At 57.9% G+C, this 22574-nt stretch overlaps 4 protein-coding genes across 5 annotated transcripts; 1 reads left to right on the top strand and 3 right to left on the bottom strand.

Annotated features, from left to right (window-relative positions):
- Positions 1–75: 75 nt before the first annotated feature.
- Positions 76–5688, bottom strand: RUVBL2 (RuvB like AAA ATPase 2). Its single transcript, XM_043990855.1, is given in 17 exon segments — positions 76–166; positions 279–393; positions 496–625; positions 815–934; positions 1048–1166; positions 1255–1349; positions 1480–1603; positions 2464–2557; positions 2651–2757; positions 2992–3029; positions 3032–3057; positions 3185–3282; positions 3284–3316; positions 3542–3697; positions 3798–3853; positions 5008–5062; positions 5561–5688. Coding segments are annotated over 17 exon segments (1404 nt in total). The 5' UTR covers positions 5573–5688; the 3' UTR covers positions 76–140.
- Positions 5689–6054: 366 nt separating this feature from the next.
- On the top strand, positions 6055–13029 carry GYS1 (glycogen synthase 1). Its single transcript, XM_043994807.1, is given in 21 exon segments — positions 6055–6283; positions 7598–7779; positions 8360–8551; positions 8654–8839; positions 8922–8937; positions 8940–9065; positions 9429–9439; positions 9441–9547; positions 9712–9782; positions 9785–9831; positions 9927–10033; positions 10218–10277; positions 10361–10439; positions 10531–10644; positions 10907–11033; positions 11124–11219; positions 11344–11507; positions 11686–11766; positions 12009–12120; positions 12123–12184; positions 12186–13029. Coding segments are annotated over 21 exon segments (2202 nt in total). The 5' UTR covers positions 6055–6165; the 3' UTR covers positions 12330–13029.
- A 192-nt stretch (positions 13030–13221) lies between these two features.
- Positions 13222–14654, bottom strand: FTL (ferritin light chain). The gene is made up of 4 exons (XM_043994808.1): positions 14297–14654; positions 13805–13951; positions 13560–13685; positions 13222–13442 (listed from the first exon to the last, which is right to left on the bottom strand). The coding sequence occupies exons 1-4, from the start codon at positions 14402–14404 to the stop codon at positions 13287–13289; spliced, it is 537 nt and encodes a 178-aa protein (XP_043850743.1). The 5' UTR covers positions 14405–14654; the 3' UTR covers positions 13222–13286.
- A 1586-nt stretch (positions 14655–16240) lies between these two features.
- Positions 16241–17865, bottom strand: BAX (BCL2 associated X, apoptosis regulator). Of its 2 annotated transcripts, XM_043995413.1 has the most exons (6): positions 17758–17863; positions 17465–17516; positions 17206–17370; positions 16996–17131; positions 16771–16875; positions 16241–16598 (listed from the first exon to the last, which is right to left on the bottom strand). In XM_043995413.1, the coding sequence occupies exons 1-6, from the start codon at positions 17798–17800 to the stop codon at positions 16497–16499; spliced, it is 603 nt and encodes a 200-aa protein (XP_043851348.1). In that variant the 5' UTR covers positions 17801–17863; the 3' UTR covers positions 16241–16496. The 2 variants fall into 2 exon arrangements, with proteins under 2 accessions (XP_043851348.1, XP_043851349.1); XM_043995414.1 differs by lacking the exon at positions 17206–17370 and having other exon boundaries at positions 17758–17865.
- Positions 17866–22574: the final 4709 nt, after the last annotated feature.

The following is a 22574-nucleotide window of genomic DNA, read 5'->3' as shown; positions in this document are numbered from 1 at the left end:
TCCCTAATAGTCCTCTCCTAGACCCTGGGGTTTCCTCTTCCCCTACCCCCCCCAAAAAAAAACCACCATGAGGCATGAAGTTTCCAGAACAATTTTATACAAAGTCAGAAGATCACAACTCAGAAAAGCAGAGAGGAAGCTCAGGATGTGTCCATGGTTTCGCCTTCTGTTGGAACAAGGAAGGGAGGGGGAGGGTCAGCAGAAGTTGGCAGGGAGTGAGGAGAGCAGTGGGCCAGGCCAAAGGGGGGAGGGAGGAGGGGCACTGGGCAGGCACTCACTCAGCTCGTTAAAGAGAAAAGCATCTTGGTACTCCTTCATGTACTGTGTGGATCGGGATTCGTCCAGGAAAAGAGAGTACACCCGCTTTATATCATCCACCTGTACCTCAGTGCCCTGGGGGGAGGAAGAGAGGGAGGGGGGAGCTGTGTTCAAAGATGCCTCATCCTGGGGATGGGGGAGGGGAGAGGACAGCCCTCCCAGGCCACAGGAGCCCACCTTTCGCTTCCGACACACCAGGCTGGCGGCTGTGATGAGCTGGATGGCATAGCGCAGAGAGGTCTCCAACCCGATTCGAGTGAGAACTGTGTAAGCGTCTTCACTCATCTCCACATCTTCCTCCTCACACCTACAAGGCCAACCAAGGCTCAGCCTGGGCTCCGTGCCAGGCTCTGCCCATCTGGGTGGGAGGCCCAGTCCCTGCCAGCTTCCTCCTCATGCCAACCAGACACAGGCTGAAGGCCCCAGTCACACCCCAGAAGAAGAGCACCCCCAAGGCCTGCACTCCTGCCACAGTCCTGCCCAGCCCCTCTCTCACCGAATTCGGAGAATCTGCTTTGTGTCCTTCTCACTGTAAGGTGTGGTAGAGACGATGAGCAGCCGGTCCAGCAGGTCAATGGGAATCCCGTGGGGGCTCTGGTAGCTCGTCCCCCGGATTCTGGACGATAGGGGAGAAGCCGCCATGTTTTACTTCTCCCTGGGCCAGGACTGGCCTCATTCTCCCCAAATCCCCCCAGTCCCCTTGTGTCCCCCCTCCAGGCTGTCACTGACCTGGTGATGCCTCGGTTGGTGGCCATGATGAGCACGGGGGCCATGTCACTCTCCAGAGCCCGGTTAAGGAAAGAGAAGCTCTCGATGTCAAGCATGTGGACCTCATCTATGAACAACACCTGAGGAGCCAGGACGGTGGTCAGCTCACCAGCCGTCAGCACCATCCCCAGCCCGTCCCCAGCCCGCCCCTGACTCCCCGGGCCTCACCCCTGGGATGATCTCCGCTTTGCCCTCCTCTCGCCACTCAGCCACCTTGGCGTTGATCTGCTCCCGTACCTCTGACTTGATCTCCCCCGTGTCACCTGGGAAGGGCCTGGGATGAGTGGACGGGGACAGGTCTGGCTGTGGGATGAGGGCCCTCGGCAGGGAACCCGGGAACAAGAGTTAGGCAGGGAGGGGGAACAAGGCGGGGAACCCTGGCCCAGTGCCCACCTGAGAAGAGGGCCAGGAAGCCTTGCGTGCGTGAGTTGATGACATCAATCTCATGGAGAGACACTGTATGCACAACCTCCTTTCTCTTCTGAAGTTCCCCATCTGGGCACTGAACAAACTTGGTCTGCGGCAAAAGTGGGTTGAAGGGCAATGCCCATCAGAAGGGTAGAGAGGGGAAAGGGGGGGGGGGAAGAGCAGGAGAGGGAGGGAGAGAGGGAGAAAAATGGGCAGATGGACCAACCCAAGGCCAGAAGCAGATGGGGGGGGGGGAAGAAACCACAGTGCCCTTGGGCTGGGAGGCACAGGAACGTCAGAAAATATAGGTCCGATATATGAGTCAGAGGATTATGGGAGGATGAGGTGAGTGATGAAAGGGCACTGGGACCTGTGGGGGATGGAGGCAGAATGGAGGGGTCTAGCAACACCCAAGAGAAGTGAGGAGACGTCACTGGGGAAGGCAATCATTCAGTGACCATTTGTCAAGCACCCACTGTGTGGGTGGCAGGGCCTGTGCCTTGCACTGGGCATATAAAAGAGGCAGAAAACAGTCCCTGCCTGCCCTCCAAGGGCTCACCATCTAATGGGGGAGACAACAAGCACACAAACCCTAAAGAGAATCAACAGGAAGGAGTGAAGAAAGGCACGAGAGTGAAGAGGAGCTGAGAAGGCTTCTCGTTTTAGCCGGGGGAGATAGATGTGGAGATGAGGAGGGAGAGAGTGCCCAGAGGCTGGGGAGGGAGGGCTTTTTCAGAATGTCTGGGAGGCCATGTCACGGGATCCAAGTATGTGTGTGGAGACTGGAAAGGGAAGAAGAGCTTTGAAGGCCAAACACAGCATTCTGTGCTTGATCCTGCTGGCAGCAGGGAGTTCCTGGAGTTTCCTGAGGAAGGGGTGACAAGGACAGTGGAGGTTCCAGAAAAAAGCCCAGGGAAGAGGAGGGGACTGGATGGACAAATGACATCACCCACAGGTCTGGCAAGGTACCTGGGAGCCCATGGCATCATAGTCCCGGGCTCGCGTAAAGGAACGTCCCAGTTTCGATATCTTCCCCGTGGCCTTATCGATGGTGATGACATCTCTGGAAGGCAAGAAAGATGTGGAAGGAGCCTGGACCCTCCTCCTCACCCCAACCTCCTCCCGTCCCCTGCCCTGGGCCCTGCCCTCTGCTCACCCTGCCTGGACCTTCTCCTTGGTGAGGGACTCAATCATCTTTGTGCCCAGGTCATAGACAGTCTCCATCTCTGTTGTCTTCAGCGTCAACTTCCCCACCTTGGAGCCCTGTGAGGGACAGACAGTAGGCCCTGAGCCCGCCCCCTCCCCAGAGCCCCTGGCCTACAGAAAAAACGGCTGGGACTCCACCCCTTGTTCTTCCATCTTGCCCCTGCCCTGATCTCAAGGGACCTTTCCTCTTCTCTAAATCATGGGGGTGGGTTGCTGTGAATCTTGGCAGACCCTTCATCCAAGACCTCTAATGAAACCTTCCCTTGCACCTTCCCCAGGCCGAGACTCACGGGTGCCTGTAGCAGGACGGTCAATCTGGATCTCCACCACTCCCCTTCGATGATTTCTGTCTCTTCCCTGGCAGGCAGGAGGAGGGGAAGGGTTGGACGAACTGTGGCCACCCTTTCCCTACCCCAGACAACCCCTCCAACCAGGCCCCAGCACAGGCTGCCTTGGAGATGTGTGAAGCCAGGGACACACTTACTTTATTCGGACCCCAATGGACCTGCGGAAGGCCTGGGTCAGGGCCTCTGTCTTGCTCATCTCCAAAGAGAAGATTTCGCTGCCAGCGATGGCGGTAGGTAAAAGGTGTGTCGGGTCCCAGGGCCTGGCCAGCCTCACAGGAGAAGAGAAGGGGAGAGACCTTGGAACAGCTGTCCCTGCTCCCTCCCACCCCGATTCAGGACAGGAGAGGCCCAGAGACACAGGCCCCAGAGTCCAGTGCAAAGGTCCCATAACCCCTGGGGTCCCACTCAAGAGAAGCAAGCTACAGCCCTTCTAGCTCAAAAGATACTCAGTTACTAACCAGGCATGGGTTCTGCCCCAGCCCCTGGGCAGCTACCCTCTCCCATTTACCCATGGCGATGGCTGTCTTTCCTGTGCCAGGCTGCCCGGCAATGAGCACTGCCCGGCCAGCTATCTTTCCCTCCCGGATCATCTCCAACACCACGCCAGCAGCCCGCCGGGCAGCCAGCTGCCCCACCATTCCCTGGGACACCTGAAGGGGAAAGAGAAGGCAGATATAAGAGGAAGACTTCCAAGGAGCCCTCCGTACCCAGCCCACGGCCATCATCCCCTTACTGTCCCTCTTCCTCTACCTGTCTTGGCTCCAGAGCATCATCCAACCCCAAGCCTCGGATGTGGGAGTGAGCACCTGGCGCGTAGAGAAGGAACACCCAAAACATTGAGGCCCCAGCAGCCCTGGTCCTCTCTGAGCTGGAGGCCCAACCCCACCCCCCCAATCCACAGGCAGGGACCCAGGGTCAGGAGGATAGGAACAAAGTGCTTAGATGCAGGCAAGAAAGTGAAGGGTCCAGAGGAGGCTTGGGGGGGGGGGGCACCCGGCCCTGGGAGGGAAAAGGGAGGCATAGACGCACAAAGTCCCTTTGACTGGAGGACAAAGAGCATCCTGGGAGGGCTGAGATGCCACAGCTATGCCATCGTGCAGCATATGCCAGATTCTGTTTTCTAAGTTGGTTCACATTGGGGAACATTCTTCTAGCACTGGGGTCAGGGAAGGGATGTGGTGGAAAACGTTGGGAATGTAAAAACAAAATACACCAGAAGGAACGTTTTTAAAGGAGAAAAGAGTGAACCAGGTAGCCCTGGGCAGCAGAGTCCATGAATGTGAGCCAAGGAAATTGGAGTGCTAGTGGCCAGGGAGTAGGGAGCCACATAGGACTTGTGAGTGGAGAAGGGAAGAAGCCTATTCTGTTTTCTGGCAGGGGCACAAAGGGGATTAGGGAGAAGGAAAGAGAAGGGGCAGAAAAGCTTGTAAGAAGCTAGGGAGCAGGGGGCAGCTAGGTGACAGTGGATAAAGCACCAGCCCTGGATTCAGGAGGACCTGAGTTCAAATCTGATCTCAGACACTCCACGGTGACTAGCCATGTGACCCTGGGCAAGTCACTTAACCCTCACTGCTCTGGCCCCCCCCCCAAAAAAAAAGCAGCTAGGGGGCCCAGGAGATAGGATCATTGAACCTGGAGGCAGGAAGAGCTGAGTTCAAATTCAGCCTCAGATACGTCCCAGCTATGTGGCCCTGAACCTGCTTGCCTCAGTTTCCCCAACTGTAAAAAGGAGACCACTGAGTGTTTGGTAAAGCACTGGAAGCCCCAGGAGGCAGAATAGTGGCCGATGGTAGTGAGGGAGTGGGGCAGCCACTGATCAGCGTGGGCGTTCACGAAGAACCTCAAGCACCCGTGGCCAGCAATGGCTGCAAGGACTGCAGGGAGTAGGGGGAAGGGGCCCGGGATGTCTGCTCGCAGGTCAGGTCGGGGGTCCTGCTGCTCTGACCCCCGCCCCACTCACCAATGCGCTCGATTCGCGTCACGTCCCGCACCTCGGGAACCTTGGTGGTCGCCGCCTGGGGCCGGGAAGAGGTGAGTGAACCCCACGAAGCCTCGGATGGAGGTGAGGCCCCCAGCTCCCAGGCCGGCTCCCCCCCAACCCCCCAGCGCCGCCACTGTCCCCTGGTTCTCGCGGTCTCTGCTCAGGGCAGGGACCCCTCGGAGCCCGGGGAGTCTGAGCCTGGTGCCTTCTGAAGGGGGATCGGGGGGGCCACACAGTCGGCGCTTCATAGACGCCCCCTCCGGGTACTCCGAGGGGTGGGGGCGCCTGCGCCAGCTCCGCAGGAGCCCAGGGGCTCAGCGAGGTGGGGGGGGGAGGCAGTCGGGGCTCCCCCCGCTCCGGCACGCGCGCGCACACACGCCCTCTCCCCACGCCTGACCCGCCCCCTCCCCGGGCTGCCTCGGTTTCCCGCTGCGCAGCCTCCCACTTCCCACGCCCGCCCGCGGAAGCAGGACAAAGTGCCCCGACGCCCCCGCCGCCCTCCAGGTGCCCAGACCCCGCAGCCCTTGCGCACCGTGGTTGCCATGTCGCACTCCAACCGCCGTTCATCCACTGCTGGACAGGAAGCGGAAGCACCCCCTAAACCCGCCTTTCCCCAGTGGCCGCGAGGCTGCTCTAGGCTGAAGCGGTCCTCCGGCTCGTCTCGGTGGAACGTAGGAGGGTGGGGCGAAGGGGGCCCTGCGAGGTAGCAGTCCAGGAAATGTCGACACTTCCCCTTTAAGATTCGCACGTCCCCCACGCGCCCTTGCGCCGGGCTTGGCACGGGCGTGCCGCCTCAGCCCGCGGCCTGGAGACGGACATGGGCCCTCGGCCAATCGGAGAACGGGCCCACTGCGCCCGGTCCCGCCCTCCGAGCGCCCGAACCCGAAGCTCTGACCAATCAGGGCGCTCGCGGCCCCGCCCCTCGCCCCTGCCGGCTCCATCCTGCCTAGGACGGTGCAGGGATCGCAGCGAGCCAATCAGGCGGCGCGGTCCCGGGCGCCCCAATGGCGGGCGAGGGGGCGGGGCGAGGCCCAGAGGGGGCGAAGGGTCCGGCTGCGGCTGCGGCCCGGGGCTCAGAGCCTCCGCCTCCGCCTCCGCCTCGGGCTCGCCCCACTCCGCGCCCCGCGCCCCGCCACCATGCCGCTCAGCCGCAGCCTATCCGTGTCGTCGCTGCCCGGCCTGGAGGACTGGGAGGACGAGCTGGACCTGGACAACGCCGTGCTCTTCGAGGTGGCCTGGGAGGTGGCCAACAAGGGTGAGCTCCCCGGGGAGGGGGCGGGTCGGAGTGACAGCCCCCGGGGAGGGGGCGGGTCGGAGTGACAGCCCCCGGGGAGGGGGGCGGGTCGGAGTGACAGCCCCCGGGGAGGGGGCACACCGCAGTGACACCCCCCGGGGAGGGGGCACACCGCAGTGACAGCCCCCGGGGAGGGGGCAGGGGGCTCAGGACACAAGTCCTCCCCGAGGCAGGGGGCAGGTCAAAGTGACCCCGGGGGGCCAGGGGCGACCCCCCCCATTGAGGGGCCTGGGGTCACTGAGGTAGGGGGCTCAGGGCAGAAGTCCGGGACCCCCGGAAGGAGGCTGAAGACAAGCCCCCTCCGTGCTCCTCCGATCTCCCAACCCAGGAATGCCCGTGGCCCCCGCTCTTGGAGGGGTCCCTAGGCCAAGGGTGGGGGGATGTGGAGTCCGGAGAATCGGGGGCCAGGTATCCGAGGCAGCGGCTCCGGAGAAGGGGCTTAGTCGGAGCGGTGGCTTCCTAGGCTGGGGCAGGGGCTGCCTTGGCTTCTCTGACTTGGAGAAGAGTTGGGGGGGTCCAAGAAGTTGGGGTACCTGGGGCTGGAATCTGGGGCTCACAGGGTCAAAGGGCAAATACGATGTGCGTGTCATATGTGGGAGAGTAGGTGAAGGGGCAGAGAGGAGCGTAGGCTGGGGTCCCTGGGAGGCCGGTGACTCCAGCCCCGCAGATTTCTGGGGGAGGCTGGGCTGTGGGACAGACAGGTCAGAGAGAGGGAGAGGGCCAGAGGGTGGTCAGCGCACACTTTCCCTGACTGGGGCGGAAGGGGTGCCCCGATGCCAAGACCAGGGCCAGCCCAGACTGGGTAACTGGGTAAGGGTCCCAAGGGTTGGGAAATAATCAGGGCAGCTGCAGTGGGGGCAGTTTGATCACTGGGATGCTGAGAGCAGACGGTCAGAATGACCGGAGTCCCAAGTTCCTAGAAAGCCCGGGAGTGGCCAGGTTCTGGGGTCCTCAGTGGGAAGCAAAGGGGGCCAGGCCGTTGGGCAGGAAGGACAGGAGTGGACGCTTAGGAAGGGAGAGGGGACTGGGGAAGAAGTCAGCGGGCCCCTGAGGGAGGGTTGGGACAGAGGCCAGTCAGCCCCGCTCCGCAGGAGGGCCCCACTCTCTCTCTCCTAGGGCCCCTGCCAAGTTTTCTTTGAGAACCTCAAAGTGGGGGCCAGCCTTTGGGAGGCAGGAGGGAATGGAGAGGAAGTGCCTAGCGGGGGGCTCCTGGTCCCAGCCCCCTCCCCCTCCCTAGACCCCCAAACCCAGGGCTAACCCCAATCTCTCTGGCAGTGGGGGGCATCTACACCGTGCTTCAAACGAAAGCCAAGGTGACCGGAGATGAGTGGGGGGACAACTACTACCTGGTGGGCCCCTACACGGAGCAGGGAGTGCGGACCCAGGTGGAACTCCTAGAGCCCCCCACCCCAGCCCTGCGCAAGACCCTGGACTCCATGAACAGCAAGGGCTGCAAGGTAGGTGGCCTCCGGGTCCTGAGAGCAAGAGGGGGCTCGTCAAGGTCACCCCCTACCCAGTAGAAGCCACAGGCTTAGCGCTCTGGCCTCTGACCTAATGCCCAGTGCTCGCCTCACCTCCTGTGCGGGTGGGTGGGTGTGTGTGTGTGCGTGTGTGTGTGCCAGGGATATGTCACGCTGTGGATTTTGGAGCTCCTGGCCAGCCTCTGAACCCATCTGGGGGACCCCAAGAGGGGCTAAGGCTTGGAGCAGGCCTGTCCCCAGAGAACCTCAGGGTGCACCTACCCCTCCCCAGACAGGTGCTGGCCATGTGATAGGAGGAGGGCAGGGTCACAGCCTAAGAATAGCCCCTTCCCCCCAGCCAGGAAAAGGGCAGCAAACAGCTGGGAGGAGGGAGGGGCTGCCGAGAAGGCCCAGATTTAGAGAGGGCAGGCAAGGGGGGGGGGGCATGGCCACAGGGCTGGAGGCATGGATGGAGTGACCGATAGGCTCAGCCCCTGGGAGCTAGCCCTGAGGCGGTGGATGCCAGGCTGCTCTGGTGGGTGGGGATGCCCTCCCACATGCCATGCCCCTGCCTCAGGTGTACTTTGGCCGCTGGCTGATCGAGGGCAGCCCCCCCGTGGTGCTGCTTGACGTGGGGGCTGCCGCGTGGGCCCTGGAGCGGTGGAAGGGCGAGCTCTGGGACACCTGCAGCATCGGGGTCCCCTGGTACGACCGCGAAGCCAACGACGCCGTCCTCTTTGGCTTTCTCACCACCTGGTTCCTGGGCGAGGTAGGGACCCTAGAGACCACTAGTCAGCCCTGCTCCCCACCCCTGCCCCAGGCCCTGAGGCCAGGGGCCCTAGGTCAGCCAGGCCCTCTGTCTCTCCTGCAGTTTTGGGCTCAGAGTGAAGAGAAGCCGTTCATCGTGGGCCATTTCCACGAGTGGTTGGCGGGCGTGGGCCTGTGCCTGTGCCGGGCCCGCAAGCTGCCCGTGGCCACCATCTTCACCACGCATGCCACGCTTCTGGGTCGCTACCTCTGTGCGGGCGCCGTGGACTTCTACAACAATCTGGAGAACGTGAGGGGCTCCCCAAGCGGGTTGGGCTGGCTGGGGGCATCTGGGGGAGCCCCAGGCCTGAGGTCCCTGCTCCACCTTGCAGTTCAACGTGGATAAGGAAGCGGGGAGCGGCAGATCTACCACCGCTACTGCATGGAGAGGGCGGCCGCCCACTGCGCTCATGTCTTCACCACCGTGTCCCAGATCACGGCCATCGAGGCTCAGCACCTGCTGAAGAGGAAGCCAGGTCAGGAGTGGGTGCTGGGCACCTCCTCCTTGAGGGCAAGCCACCTGACCCCTGCCTGTCTGCCTCAGTTTCCTCAGCTGTTAAAACAGGGTCATGACAGCATGACGTCCCAGGGGCAGCGTGAGGACCAAATGATACACGTTTGTAAAGCACTTAACATGACCAAGCCTGACACGTAGCTGGAGTTTAATAATGCTTGCTCCTTTTCTTCTCTACTGAGAGAACTGGAACATGATCACTCCCAGAAGCCCCTGCTGCTAGCCCTCCACCCCAATTGCACTGTGTCTGTGGCCACTTTTGGAGGGAGGATTCAGGCCCTAGAGCCCAGGGGGAGTGGGGTCCCACTGCCTCCCCTCCCCCCAGATATCGTGACCCCCCAATGGGCTCAACGTGAAGAAGTTCTCCGCCATGCATGAGTTTCAGAACCTGCACGCCCAGAGCAAGGCTCGCATCCAGGAGTTTGTGAGGGGTCATTTCTATGGGTGAGGAGCCCCTTCCGAGGGGTGGCATTGCTTCCTTTGTTTCTGGGTGCTGGGTACGTGGTGGGTCCCTAAGAAAGACCTGGTGATTGATCTCTCCTGGGGATTCTGGGAGGGCCTGAGAGTAAAGAGGGGCTTTGTGGCCAACACCTAAGTCCTCCCACCAGCCACCTGGACTTCAACCTGGACAAGACCTTGTACTTCTTCATCGCCGGCCGCTACGAGTTCTCCAACAAGGGTGCGATGTCTTCCTAGAGGCCCTGGCCCGACTCAACTACTTACTCAGGGTCAGGCCTTGTGGGGGACTGGGGCGGGGGGGGGGGGGCTCCACGGGGTGGGGTGGGGCACCCTCTGACCCCCTCCTTCAACCCCTGCCCTGCAGGTGAATGGCAGTGAGCAGACTGTGGTGGCCTTCTTCATCATGCCCGCGAGGACCAACAACTTCAACGTGGAGACCCTCAAGGGTCAGGCAGTGCGGAAGCAGCTCTGGTCAGCCCTGCCCCCAGCTGGCCCAGCCTCCCTTCCTCTTGCACCATGCACTTTCTTCCTGCAGGGCCCTGGCTGCGTTGGCTTCCTTTCCCTCCAGCACCTTCTTTCTTCTTCCTGTCTCCCCTTGAGTCAGGCCCCACAGAAAGGGCCCTTATGATGACAAAGGCTCCCTTCTCCCCTGCAGGGACACGGCCAACACAGTGAAGGAGAAGTTTGGGAGAAAGCTCTATGAATCCCTCCTGGTGTGAGTGATGGGGCTGACAGAATGGGGTGGGGGGCTTGTCTGCCCTGGGGCTCCCCTGACCCCTGACTCTTGCCCACCTTCAGTGGGAGCCTCCCGGACATGAACAAGATGCTGGACAAGGAGGATTTCACCATGATGAAGAGGGCCATCTTCGCCACACAGGTATGTGCCCACCAGGTGCCTGGGGCTCTGGGGTGGCACAGGCTCTGGGCCGCCTGACTCCCTAACCACCGACTCCACTGATTCCCCTCAGCGGCAGTCCTTCCCCCCTGTGTGCACCCACAACATGCTGGACGACTCCTCGGACCCTATCCTCACCACCATCCGCCGTATTGGCCTCTTCAACAGCAGCGCCGACCGAGTCAAGGTGACGTCCTGCCTGCGCCCTCCTGTGCAAGTGGAGAGTCGGGGCCCCTGCTCTCCGTCCATACAAATTGTGGGGGGCTATGAAAAGGACTGACCTTCTGGGGGAAGGAAAGGCCCTTGGCCCCTCCCTCCCTGGGCCCTTGGCTTGACCAAACTCCCTTTCCCTCCCTCTCCCCCCCCCCCATGCCCTCCCCCCACCTCTTTCTCCCTCTCCCTTCCTCTTTTTTCTCCCCCTCACTCCCTCCCTCTCTCTCAAACCCCAGGTGATCTTCCACCCCGAGTTCCTCTCCTCCACCAGCCCCCTGCTCCCAGTAGACTATGAAGAGTTTGTCCGGGGCTGCCACCTGGGAGTCTTCCCCTCCTACTATGAGCCCTGGGGCTACACGCCTGGTGAGGAGGGCTGGGGGAAGAGGCTGGGGGGTGTCGGTGGGGGCACCAAGGGGTGGCTCAGGGGACCCTGACTGGCCCCCTCCTCCCCAGCGGAGTGTACTGTCATGGGCATCCCCAGCATCTCCACCAACCTGTCGGGTTTTGGCTGCTTCATGGAGGAGCACATCGCAGACCCCTCTGCCTATGGTGAGTAACCTTGGAGGGTCACCTTGGCGGGCAGCACAGCAGCTGGCAACCTACAGGGGAGGGGCTTGTGGCCCCCCCCCCACACACACACACACACTCTTTGAGTGACCCCTTGTGTTTCTAGGCATCTATATCCTTGACCGGCGGTTCCGGAGCCTGGACGACTCCTGTACCCAGCTGACTTCGTTCCTCTACAGTTTCTGCCAGCAGAGCCGCAGGCAGCGAATCATCCAGCGGAACCGCACGGAGCGGCTCTCAGATCTGTTGGACTGGAAGTACCTGGGCCGGGTAGGTCTTCCCCAGTCACAGGGCCCCTCCCCTCCAGCGGGCCCCAAGAGTAGCTCTCAGATTGTCTGGCTGGGTTCTGTCTCTCTGCCTCTGAGCCTGAGTATCAGTTGATGCAGCTGCCCGGTGAGGCTGTATGGACACCCCTGACCCCGGCTAACCCTCCCTCCTCATTCCACAGTATTATATGTTCGCCCGCCACATGGCCCTAGCCAGGGCTTTCCCGGATCATTTCACATACGAGCCTCATGATGCCGATGCTGTGAGTGACTGGGACTCTGGGGAAGGGGGTGCCTGAAGGAGGACTGGGTTCTTTTGGGGGGTCACACAGCTAGTAAGTGTTAAGTGTCTGAGGGCAGATTTGAACTCAGGTCCTCCTGACTCTAGGGCCGGTGCTCTATCCACTGAGCCACCTAGCTGCCCCAGAGGACTGGGTTCTTAAATGGGGTGGTCTGGGCCCAGGGGACCTGCTGGGGCCTTTCAGTATTTCCCTCACCCCCTCAGACACAGGGCTTCCGTTACCCACGGCCCGCTTCGGTGCCCCCATCGCCTTCACTGTCCCGCCACTCCAGCCCCCACCAGAGTGAGGGTGAAGAAGAGGAGGAAGAAGAGAATGGCCCCGGAAGTCAGGCTTTGAGGACAGTGAGCGCTACAATGAAGAGGAGGAGGCTGAAAAAGACCCGAAGGAACATCCGCGCCCCTGAGTGGTCCAGGCGGGCCTCATCTGCCAAGCGGGGCTCTGTTGACACGGCCCCCTCCAGTTCTCCCAGCACCCCCAGCGAGCCCCTCAGTCCTGCCAGTTCTGTGGGTGAGGAGCGTAACTAAGGAGGGCTTCCTCTTCTCCAAGCACCCCAGGCTCTCCCTCTCCTCCATTCCTGTGTGCTGTGCACGGGCCATTGTATGCCAGGCCCCTTGTATCTTCTGGAGCCTGCATCCTAAGGAATGCCAGTGTTCCCTGAGTCCTGGGATATTGCCTTAATAGAGGCTCCCCAAGGCCTCCTACCTTTCTACCTGTCTCTGCTCTATAACTTCAGGGTCCCGAGTACCCAGGATCCCTGTGTTCTAGAACTGAGCCTCTTCTTCCTTGTCCCCTTTGAGAATCCACATTCTAAAGGGCTCATGTGATAACACTCCAGGCCAGGGACTGTTTCACTATCATGCACTCCCAGATAATGCCCAGCCTTGGTCCAGAATCCCCCACTTCGCCCTTATCTTCTAGGGCTTTGGCCCAACCCAAAGCTTTCCACTGTCACTCCAACACCCATGGCCCCTTAAGCTGGCTCCTTGGTTTGTCCCCACTCCCCTAGAGCCTGCAGGTGCTCAAGACCAAGGACCCTGCGTGTGTTGTGTGTGTGTGCGCCTGTGTGCAATGTTTGTGACCTCCTGCAGCTCAGGTTGGTTTGCTGTGGGGGTTGGTGGCCTAGAACCAGTCACCCCAATGGTTGGGGAATTCTCCGTCCAAGGGTTTTTAAAAGGCCTATATAAAGAATAAAGAGTTTTTCTCCATCGCTGACCTTCCCATGCACGGACTGTCTCCGGTGCCCTGCTTTCCAACCAGACACCCAGGCCTTTTGGCCTCCTTCCAACCCCAACCCCTTAAAAGGTACGCCCCAGGGCCTCCCAAACAAGGCTGTGGTTAAAGCTTAACGAGCTCAACCATCCAGTCCTGCAGGGCTGCCCGCCCTGCCCTGGCCAAGGAATCCCACAAGCCACTGGGTGAGCATCGAGCAGGCTTTATTCTTTATTGTGGGCCCAGTCGGCCTTCTCGTGGGGCTGCTTCTTCTAGTCCTGCTTCAGGCTCAGCCGCTCGAACAGGTATTCTCCCAGCCCGGGCTGGGGGTCGGCCTGCACGTGGCGCAGGGTGGTCAGGTGGTCGCCCAGGCGCTTCAGCAGCCTCACCTCTTCGCCCAGGTAGTGGCTCTCCAGGAAATCACAGAGCTGGGAGGGGGAGAAGGACCAGTGAGGGCTTGTTAGAAGGGAGGGAAGGGGCAGCAGTCAAGGCCCTGGCCCACAAAAGTGGGCAGGAGGCCAGCCCTCCCCTCCTCGACTACTTACGTGCGGATCCCCTTGGCTGGAGCCCAGGGCATGCAGCTTCAGGAGGGCCTGGTTCAGACCCTTCTCCAGGCTCAGGGCAGCCTCCATGGCATCCAAGCTGCGGCCCCACTCATCTTGACCAGGTTTCTGGGGAGAAGAGAAGGGTTACAGAAAGGAAACCCCCAAGAACTTCGTTTCCCAGCAACCTTTGGGGGCGTCTCCGCAGAGGCCTCTGGGAAACAGTACGCAGCCAGCCGTCTACTGACCTGCACAGCCTGGAGGAGGACCCGGCCCCCACGTTGGTTCTGGAGCCGCATAAGGCGCTCGGCGCCCTCGCGTTTCTCCTTCGCCAGGTCACGGAAAAAGTGCGACACCCTCGGCAGAGCGACATCGTCCCGGTCGAAATAGAAACCCTGGGGAAAACAATCGGGACGGGGAAAGCGGTTACTAGAGTTGGTGAAGCCTCCTAGCCAGGCGCCCTTCCGCGCGGCGAGGCTCAGGCATGCGCACCGGGATCAGCCTGGACACCACCCCCACACCACCCCCGCGCTTTTCCTCCCCTAGTTAAACAAGAACAAAGGGCGCGCGGCAGAGGGAAGAGACCTCGCCGGGAGCCAGGGGCACGCGCGGGGGCCGAGCATGCGCAGTCCCTGCGGGAGCAGGGCACAACGAGGGACAGGGGAGGGGGTCCTGGCCGCGGGGGCGAGAAGGGAGTAGGGGGAGGAGGGCCTGGGGAGAGGAGGCGCCCCGAGCCTCACCAGGGACAGGTAGGAGTAGGAGGCCTGCAGGTAGAGGTTGGCCAGGCGGTTGACCGCGGCCTCGGCCTCGGAGGAGAAGTTTTGGCGGATCTGAGAGGTGGAGCTCATGGCACCGACGGCAACGGGAGGAGGAGGCTGGTCCCGGGGCTGTTTGGTCTCGGAGGCCAGGGGCCGATGGTCCCGGAGGCGGATGGTCTCGAAAGCGAGGGTCGGGTGGTCCCAGGGGCTGTAGGGCTGCAGGACGAAGATCTAGCGCGAGGGGAGCTGGGGGAACCCCGGGTCTGTTCCGTCCAAACACTGTTGAAGCAAGAACCAGAGCCGGGAGACGAGGTCTGAGGGGGCTGCCCGGACCAAGTTCTTATAACTTGCAGTCAGGGGGCGGGGCCTGCGGGACCACAGGCCAATCCCGCAGCGCACGACGAGAACCCGGGGAACAGGCCGCCAATGAGAAGCGCGGGCCGGAGCGGAGCCCGGAGAGGCGGGAAAGGGGGGAGGGGGATCGGACGCGGGAGAAGGTCACGTGTGAGTCCAAGGCGAATTCACCGCGAAAGGGGGTCCGGGGGCTGCGGAGTCGGGGGGCGGGCACAAGGGGCCGCCCGACGGTAATGTCATAGAGCCAAGCGAAGGACCACATGAAGAGACGGGTCAGAACTTGCCAGAGAATATACAGAGTATACAGGGAGCATCAGAAGCAACACTTGAACACAGGTCCTGGGATTCCTGTGTTCATTGAGACCGTGGCCTCCCTGGACAGAGAGGCACTCAAGGACTTGGGGACAATATGGATGGAGTCAGCTAGGGAATCGAAGGGGCTTGGGGGGGCGGAGATATGTCCAAGCTGAGTCATGCTGAGATCAGGGAGAGGGGGGCTGGTGCTGAGTCACGCTGAGCACAGCTGGGGGGGGCCAGTCATTCCCAATAATAGGAACTTCCTCTCTTGTGTTTTGGGGGAGGGGAGATGGCTGAGAATTTAGAGGGGCTCCTGCTCCCAGGGTATCCAGGGCAGCCCCTACACTGACAGACCCAGCCCCTTGGAGATGCCTTGGAAGTCTCAGTTGGGTCCTGCTTTGGTCCCCAGTGCCTTTCCCATCCTAGGCCAGCTCCCATTTCCATACACACTTAGACACACGTATTTGTGTGTGTGCCTCTATGTTTGTGTTGTCTTCATCCTCAGGCCAGTGCCTTAGTCCTTGTCCCCAGCCCCTGGCACAGAGCCTGCCTGACTGGTAGGAAGACTTCCCCAGGGCTGGTGGTGGACTGGCTGTGGGATGCCCACGGAGCAGGCCCTCAGTAAGCCTTCCCAGCAGTTTCCCTGTGGCCTCTTGGGGACCTCTGCCCCTCCAACAGGCCCCAAGAGTAGCTCTCAGATTTTCTGGGTGAGTTCTGTCTCTGCCTCTGAGCCTGAGCATCAGTTGAGGCTGCTGAGAAGGGACAGTTGACTTGCTGACCAGCAGAAACCAACAGCTTCAGGGCACAGGGCTCCAGTTTAACCATTTACCAGCCTCCCCCCTTCTCCCTGGTCCCAGAAGAGACCTTCCTGCCTGGCCTTTGACTAGAGCCAGGCCCCACCTTCCTGTGACAGCCACACAGGAGCCAGGAGCTAATAGGGAAGTTAATTGGACCAGGCCCAGATAAAGGAAGCTCCCTGCCTCACCCTGCCCACTACTTTACAGAAGAGGAAACTGAGTCATGCTCTGGGCACTCTATATATGTCAACTATGATTCATTTTGCAGGAGGGGATGGTGAGGCAGGAGCATGAGGTATGGGCCCCCTCAACTCAAAACAGAAGCATCGGGGCAGCTAGGTGGAGCAGTGGATAGAGCACTGGCCTTGGATTCAAGAGTACCGAAGACACTTAACACTTACTAGCTGTGTGACCCTAGGCAAGTCACTTAACCCCAATTGCCTCACTAAAAAAAAAAAAAACAAGCATCAAAGCAGGGCCTGCTCCAAAGTTGATGTTTATTGGCCAAGGCTACCGCTCACCCCACCAACAGTTAGCCAGCAACTAGAGAACATCCAGCTTTGGGGCGCTGCCAAGTCAACGGGATACTCCCCAAAATAATTACAAAAGTAAGAAAAATGTGTTTTCCCCCCTCCCCCACCCCCAGTAGTGGAAAACCCATAATTTATCCTAAAAACAGACAGTCCAAGCAGAGCTGGGATGAGGATGGGGGCAGCCAGGCCCCCAAGCCCTCCCTAGGACATCTTCCAGATGGTAAGTGAAGCTGTAAGGATGCCAGCCACGAAGATGGTAACTGCCTGCCAGGTCGGTGTCCCAAAGTAAGAAAGGAGGCCATCCTGGGGACAGAGACCACGATTACCAGGAAGTTGGGGCTCTCCGGGAGAGGGAAGGAAGGCTGGAGTGGCAAGGAGGGCAAGAAAGGTGGGGACTGAGGAAAAAGGGGGGGGGGGTGCTACTAAGCATTTGAGGTCACTGGGAGGTCAAAGGAATGGGAGGGGCGGGGCTCACCCAGCCACCCTGCTCCTGGATCCAGGTGAGCAGCCGTTCTCGCAGGAAGTCTAGGGTCCAGCCCACAATGGTTCGAATCAGCTCCGGGACCTTGGTGCAAAGCGCCTGGGAGGGGGCGGGGTGGGAAAGGAGGTCCGGGGTGCAGCCGCCGGTCCGAGCGGCCCCCGGCAGAAGGCAGCGGGCCCCGCCCTCCCCGGCCTCCCGGGCCCCTCCCCCCGCACGCACCTTGAGCACCAGCTTGCTGGCGAAATAGAAGAGGGCCACGACGCGGCCCCAGTTGAAGTTGCCGTCGGAGAACATCTCGGCCGCCACTCGGAAGAAGACCTCCCGGGGGGAGTCGGTCTCCACCGCGTCGATCATCCTGCGGGGGGGAGAGAGCCGTTCAGGGGCGCCCGGGGCGGCCGGGGCGGCGCGCCGGGGCCGGGCCGGGGCTACCTCTGCAGCTCCATGTTGCTGTCCAGCTCGTCCCCGATCCTGCGCAGGCACTCGGTCAGCCGCTTGGTCCGGGGGTCCGAGGGCAGCGGGGCCGAGTCCCCCATGGAGTCCAGGACCAGCTCGGGGGCGCCCCCCGCCACCCGGCCCGCGCGGTCCTGGATGAACCTGCACGGAGAGTGGGGGGCTCAGCGCAGCCTCGGCGCTTTCCGGGCCCAGGAGCCCCCTCCCGGCGCCCGGGGCCCCCCGGCCAAAGGCTCACCCCTGCAGCAGTACGGCCCCGGTCCTCATGATCTGCTCGCCGCTCCTGGCCCCTGGGGGAAGGAAGATACGTGGGGTGGGGGTCGGCGGACTGGGGCGCCCCGCCCGGCCCGGGACCCCCCGCCGCCCCCCGCCCCTTCCCCCCCCGCCGGGCGCCCAAAGCGGCGACAAGTTCGGGCAGGCCCGGCCGGCCGCGGGGGGCCGCACAGCCGCGAGGCGGGAGCGCGGCCCCGGGAGCCGCCGCACCCCGCGCCCGGCCCGGACCCCGGCCGCTCCGGAGAGCGCTCACCGTACCCGAATCGACCCCGCCCTCGCGGGGCTCCCCGGAGCCGTCCATCGCTCCGCCGCCGCCGCCGCCGCCGCCGCCGCCGCCGCCTCCCTCCCTGGCTGGGTGCGCCCGGGAGGCGGAGAAGTGCCCGCGACCCCGCCCCTCGGCCCGCCCCCATCACGTGACGCGCCCGGCCCCATCCAGCGCGCCGCCCCCGTCACGTGACGCGCCTTAGTGCTGGTAAGCAAACTCCGCACGTGTGTGCAGGAGCCCCGCCTCCCCGAGTCTCCCGCGCTTTCTTCTTAAAGGGGCCGACCTTTGTTCATTGTCATTGTGACCTCCTCCTCCCCACCCCACCCAGGATCGCAGAGGGCTCCAGGCAGGCGCCTGTACCCGCCCGGGGGTCGCTGGTACTGCACAATCTGTGAGGCAGCCAACCGCAATTCCTGAAGTGCCTGCCTTCAGGTGGTTTCCATTCTCCGTTCAACTCCCTCCCGACCACTGCCGGGGCCTTCCCTCTGCCGATCATCCCCAATTTATCCCGCCTATCTCTAGTATGGAGTGGCTTGCATGGGGGCTCCTCGTTCCCTCTCGAAGCCTGGTGTCAAGTTACAGCGCCAGGCACACAGGAGGCGCATAATAAATGTTTGTTCAAACCTGCATTGGGGGGAGTGGGAGAGAACCAGAGGAGCGCCCCCCCCCCCCCGCCTCCTTATCAAGGAGAGGTTCCTCTATAAGACATCAGCCGAAGCTGGGGGGTAAAGAGGGGAAGGTCATTGACTAAACTGAGAGCCTAGGGGCTCGTCCCCTCCTAACCCCAAGCCCCGCTCCTACGGAAGCCCCCACCCACCCTCGGGTCTGGGGGAGGGGCGTGTCCTTGGGGCCTTGCCCTGGGGACATCCTCTCCCAGACGTCCACCAGCTTACTCCCATTGGGCACCAGCTCTTCCTACATCTCTAGTTACAAAATAGCTACCAAAGCAATACAGTTACCATTTTCTTGGCGGTACATGGCATCTATACAAAAACTGTCCTCACAGTCAGATACAGAAAGGCAGAAATAACTAAATACATTCTTTTCAGATCGTAATGCAAAGGAAAATTTCATTGAATAAAGGGCAGTGGAAAGATATTTGAAAACTGAATTGGAAACTAAATGATCTAATCCTAAAGAATGAGTGGGTCAAAGTGCAAATCATAAAAGTAATCAATAATTTCATTAAAGAGATTGACAATGAGGCAACATCCCAAAATTTATGGAATGCAAAGCAGTACTCAGGGATTTGGTTTTTTTGGTGAGGCAACTGGGGTTAAGTGACTTGCCCAGGGTCACACAGCTAGTAAGCTGTGCTCTATCCACTGCGCCACCTAGCTGCCCCCGGAAATTTTTATATCTCTAAATGCTTAGATCAATAAAATGGAGAAACAACAGATCCACAAATTGGGAATGCAGCTAAAAAAAAAACTAGGAAAAGAACAAATTAAAGATACCCAATTAAACACCAAATTGGAAATCGTGAAAATCACAGGAGAGATTAATAAAATTGAAATTAAGAAAAACATTGAGCTCCCTAAGAAAAAATCCCCAGGACCAGATGGATTTGCAAATGAATTCTGCCAAACATTTAGAGAACAATTAATTCCAATATTATGTGAATTATTTGGTTAAGTAGACAAAGGAGTCCTACCAAATTTCTTTTACAACACAAATATGGTGCTGATATCCAAACTAGGAAGGGCAAAAAGAGAGAAAGAAAACTAGAGGCCAATCTCACTAGTGAATATTGATGCAAAGATTTTAAACTAAATTACTAGCAAGAAGATTACACCAATATATCACAAACATTATACACTATGACCAGGTGGAATTTATACCCCAAATGTATTGATATTAGGAAAATTATCAACATAATTGACCATATCAATAATAAAACCAAACAAAAATCATTAAGATTCTCTCAACAGACGAAGGAAAAGCTTTTGACAAAATACAACACCTATTCCTATAGAAAACACTACAAAGTCTAGAAATAAGTGGAGCTTTCCTTAAAATGGCAAGTAGTCTCTATCTGAAGTCATCAGTGAGCATGATCTGTAATGGGGATAAGGTAGAGACCTTCCCAACAAGAACAGGATGAAGAAAGTATGCCCCTTATGACCATTTTTATTCACTATTGTGCAAGAAATCCTAGCTATATCAGTAAGAGCAGAAAAAGAAATTGAAGGAATTCAAATAGACAATAAGGAAACAAAACTATCACTCTTTGCAGATGATGCAGATAAGAATCAACTAAAAACTTAGTTGAAGTAATTAGCAACTTTAGCAAAGTTGTGGATTACAAAATCAGCCCACATAAATCATCAGCATTTCTATATGTTATGAACAAAGCCCAGGAGTAAGAGATAGAAAAATGCCATTTAAAATAACTGTAGGCAATAGAATATACTTGGGAGTCTACCTGCCAAGAGAAACCCAGGAACTATATGAACACAATTACAAAACACTTTTTTTTTTTTTAAGTGAGGCAGTTGGGGTTAAGTGACTTGCCCAGGGTCACACAGCTAGTAAAGTGTTAAGTGTCTGAGGCCGGATTTGAACTCAGGTACTCCCGACTCCAGGGTTGGTCGTGCTCTATCTACTGCGCCACCTAGCTGTCCCTTACAAAACACTTTTAATACAAATAAAGGCAAGTCTAAATCATTGGGAAAATATTAATTGCTCATGAGTAGGCCAAGCCAGTGTAAAAAAATGGCAATTCTACCTACATTAATTGACTTATTCAGTGTCATTCCAATCAAACTACCAAAAAATGTTTTTATAGAGCTAGGAAAAATAATCACAAAATTCATCAGAAAGAACAAAAGGTCAAGAATATCAATGGAATCTATGAGAAAATGTAAAGGAAGGGGTAGCTAGTTGGCGCAGTGGATAGAGCACCAGCCCTGGAGCCAGGAGTACCTGAGTTCAAATCCAGCCTCAGATACTTGACACTTACTAGCTGTGTGACCCTGGGCAAGTCACTTAACCCTCATTGCCATGACCAAAAAAAAAAAAAAAACGTAAAGGAAGGCAGCCTAGCTGAACCAGATCTCAAACTGTATTGTAATTATAAAAGAGTAATCATCAAAAAAAAATATCTGGTATTGGCTAAGGAGTAGAGTGGTGGATCAGTGGAATAGACTGGCTACACAGTACACAGTAATAAATGACCATAGTAATCTAATTAGTCTGATAAACTCAAAGATCCAAGCTTTCAGAACGACTCACTATTTTTTTTTAGTGAGGCAATTGGGGTTAAGTGACTTGCCCAGGGTCACACAGCTAGTAAGTGTTAAGTGTCTGAGGCTGGATTTGAACTCAGGTACTCCTGGCTCCAGGGCTGGTGCTCTATCCACTGCGCCACCTAGCTGCCCCAACAACTCGCTATTTGACAAAAACTGCTTGGAAAACTGCAAAACAGTTTGGCAGAATCTAAGTATAGACCAACATCTCACACATTATGCCAAGATAAGGTCAAAATATGTACATGATTTAGACAGGTAATACCATAAGCAAATTAGGAGAGTGTGGAATAGTTTACATGAAAAGGAAGAATTTAGGACCAAACAAGAGATAGAGAGCATTAATAGATATAAAACAGATCATTTCTATTACATTAAATTAAAAAGTTGTTGTACAAACAGAATCAATGTAGCCAAGATTAGAAGGAAAACTGAAAATTGGGTAGGGGGAAAGAAATTTTTAAAGAAAGTTTCTCTGTGAAAAGCCTCATTCTCAAATATATAGAAAACTGAGTCAAATTTATAAGAATATGAGTCATTCCCAATTGATGAATGTTTAAAGGATATTGTGGGAATTTATTGTGAGTTGGGGACCCTGCCTTTGGGCTGAGATTAAAAAGCCTTAGGCCTTCAGGGTTCTTCTCTGTGTAAGAGGGGCTGGTGCCCCTCCCCCTCCATTTCAGCCAAGCGCAGAAGCCTGTGGGCCTTAGAGAATACCACCAGCTGGATGGGCAGCTGGGGAAAGCCCGAGCCGGCCCCAGAGATCCCAGGCTTCTCCTGCCAGGTCCTGGGTGCACAGCAGGGGGCATGGGCCCCTTGAGCCCTCAGTATGGTGCAGCATGGCAGACTTGAGCCCCTGGCCACAGCCCTAGTGTGGCCTGTGGAGCCCAAGGCTTGAGGGGAGAGAAGGAAGATATATACCGGGGTAGTTAGACAGAGGAGGGAGGTTGCTAGAAGATGGACAGAAAGAGGACACCGGAGGACTAGGAGGACACAAGAAGGTCGGTGAGAGAAGAACCACTTGGGGGTTCATCACAACAGTACAGAAAGGGGGTTCGCTAAGGAGACTGAGGCTACAGTAGTGAGAGAGAAGTTAAAGAATGAAGCAAGGAGCTTGGAGTTAGAAGAAAGGAGCTGAGCAGTGAAAGTGAAGTGGGGGAGCTGGAGTGAAGGAGAAAAAGAGTGAAAGTTGGAGAGGACTGGAAGTGAACAGGTCCAAACAGCATAACCTCAGGCAAGAGGTGGCAATGGCCCTTATTATATTAAAAGCAGCCAGGTCTCCTATAACTTTATATTTCTTATCTCTTACATTTATTTTTATAAATAAACCCTGCTTTTATTATTTAATTAAGAGGCTTCTTAATCATTTGCTTATCAATTTGGGAGCAGAGCAGTGTGGAGAAATTTTTTAAAGCCCCTAACAGATTGGCTTAGGAAATTAATAGCAGTCAGATAGCGAGCCAGTCAAACATCCACAGATTAGGCCCCCCCAGTTAGATTTAGCCCCCAAGCTAGTCAGTAAAAAATATTTTACATTATGAACACTTTGCAAAAGAAGAAAT

The sequence above is a fragment of the Dromiciops gliroides genome, chromosome 3 (assembly GCF_019393635.1).
Source record: "Dromiciops gliroides isolate mDroGli1 chromosome 3, mDroGli1.pri, whole genome shotgun sequence".
NCBI lineage: Eukaryota > Metazoa > Chordata > Mammalia > Microbiotheria > Microbiotheriidae > Dromiciops > Dromiciops gliroides.
The sequence above is the reverse complement of the archived record's forward strand: the minus strand, read 5'-3'. Positions and strand labels throughout refer to the sequence as shown.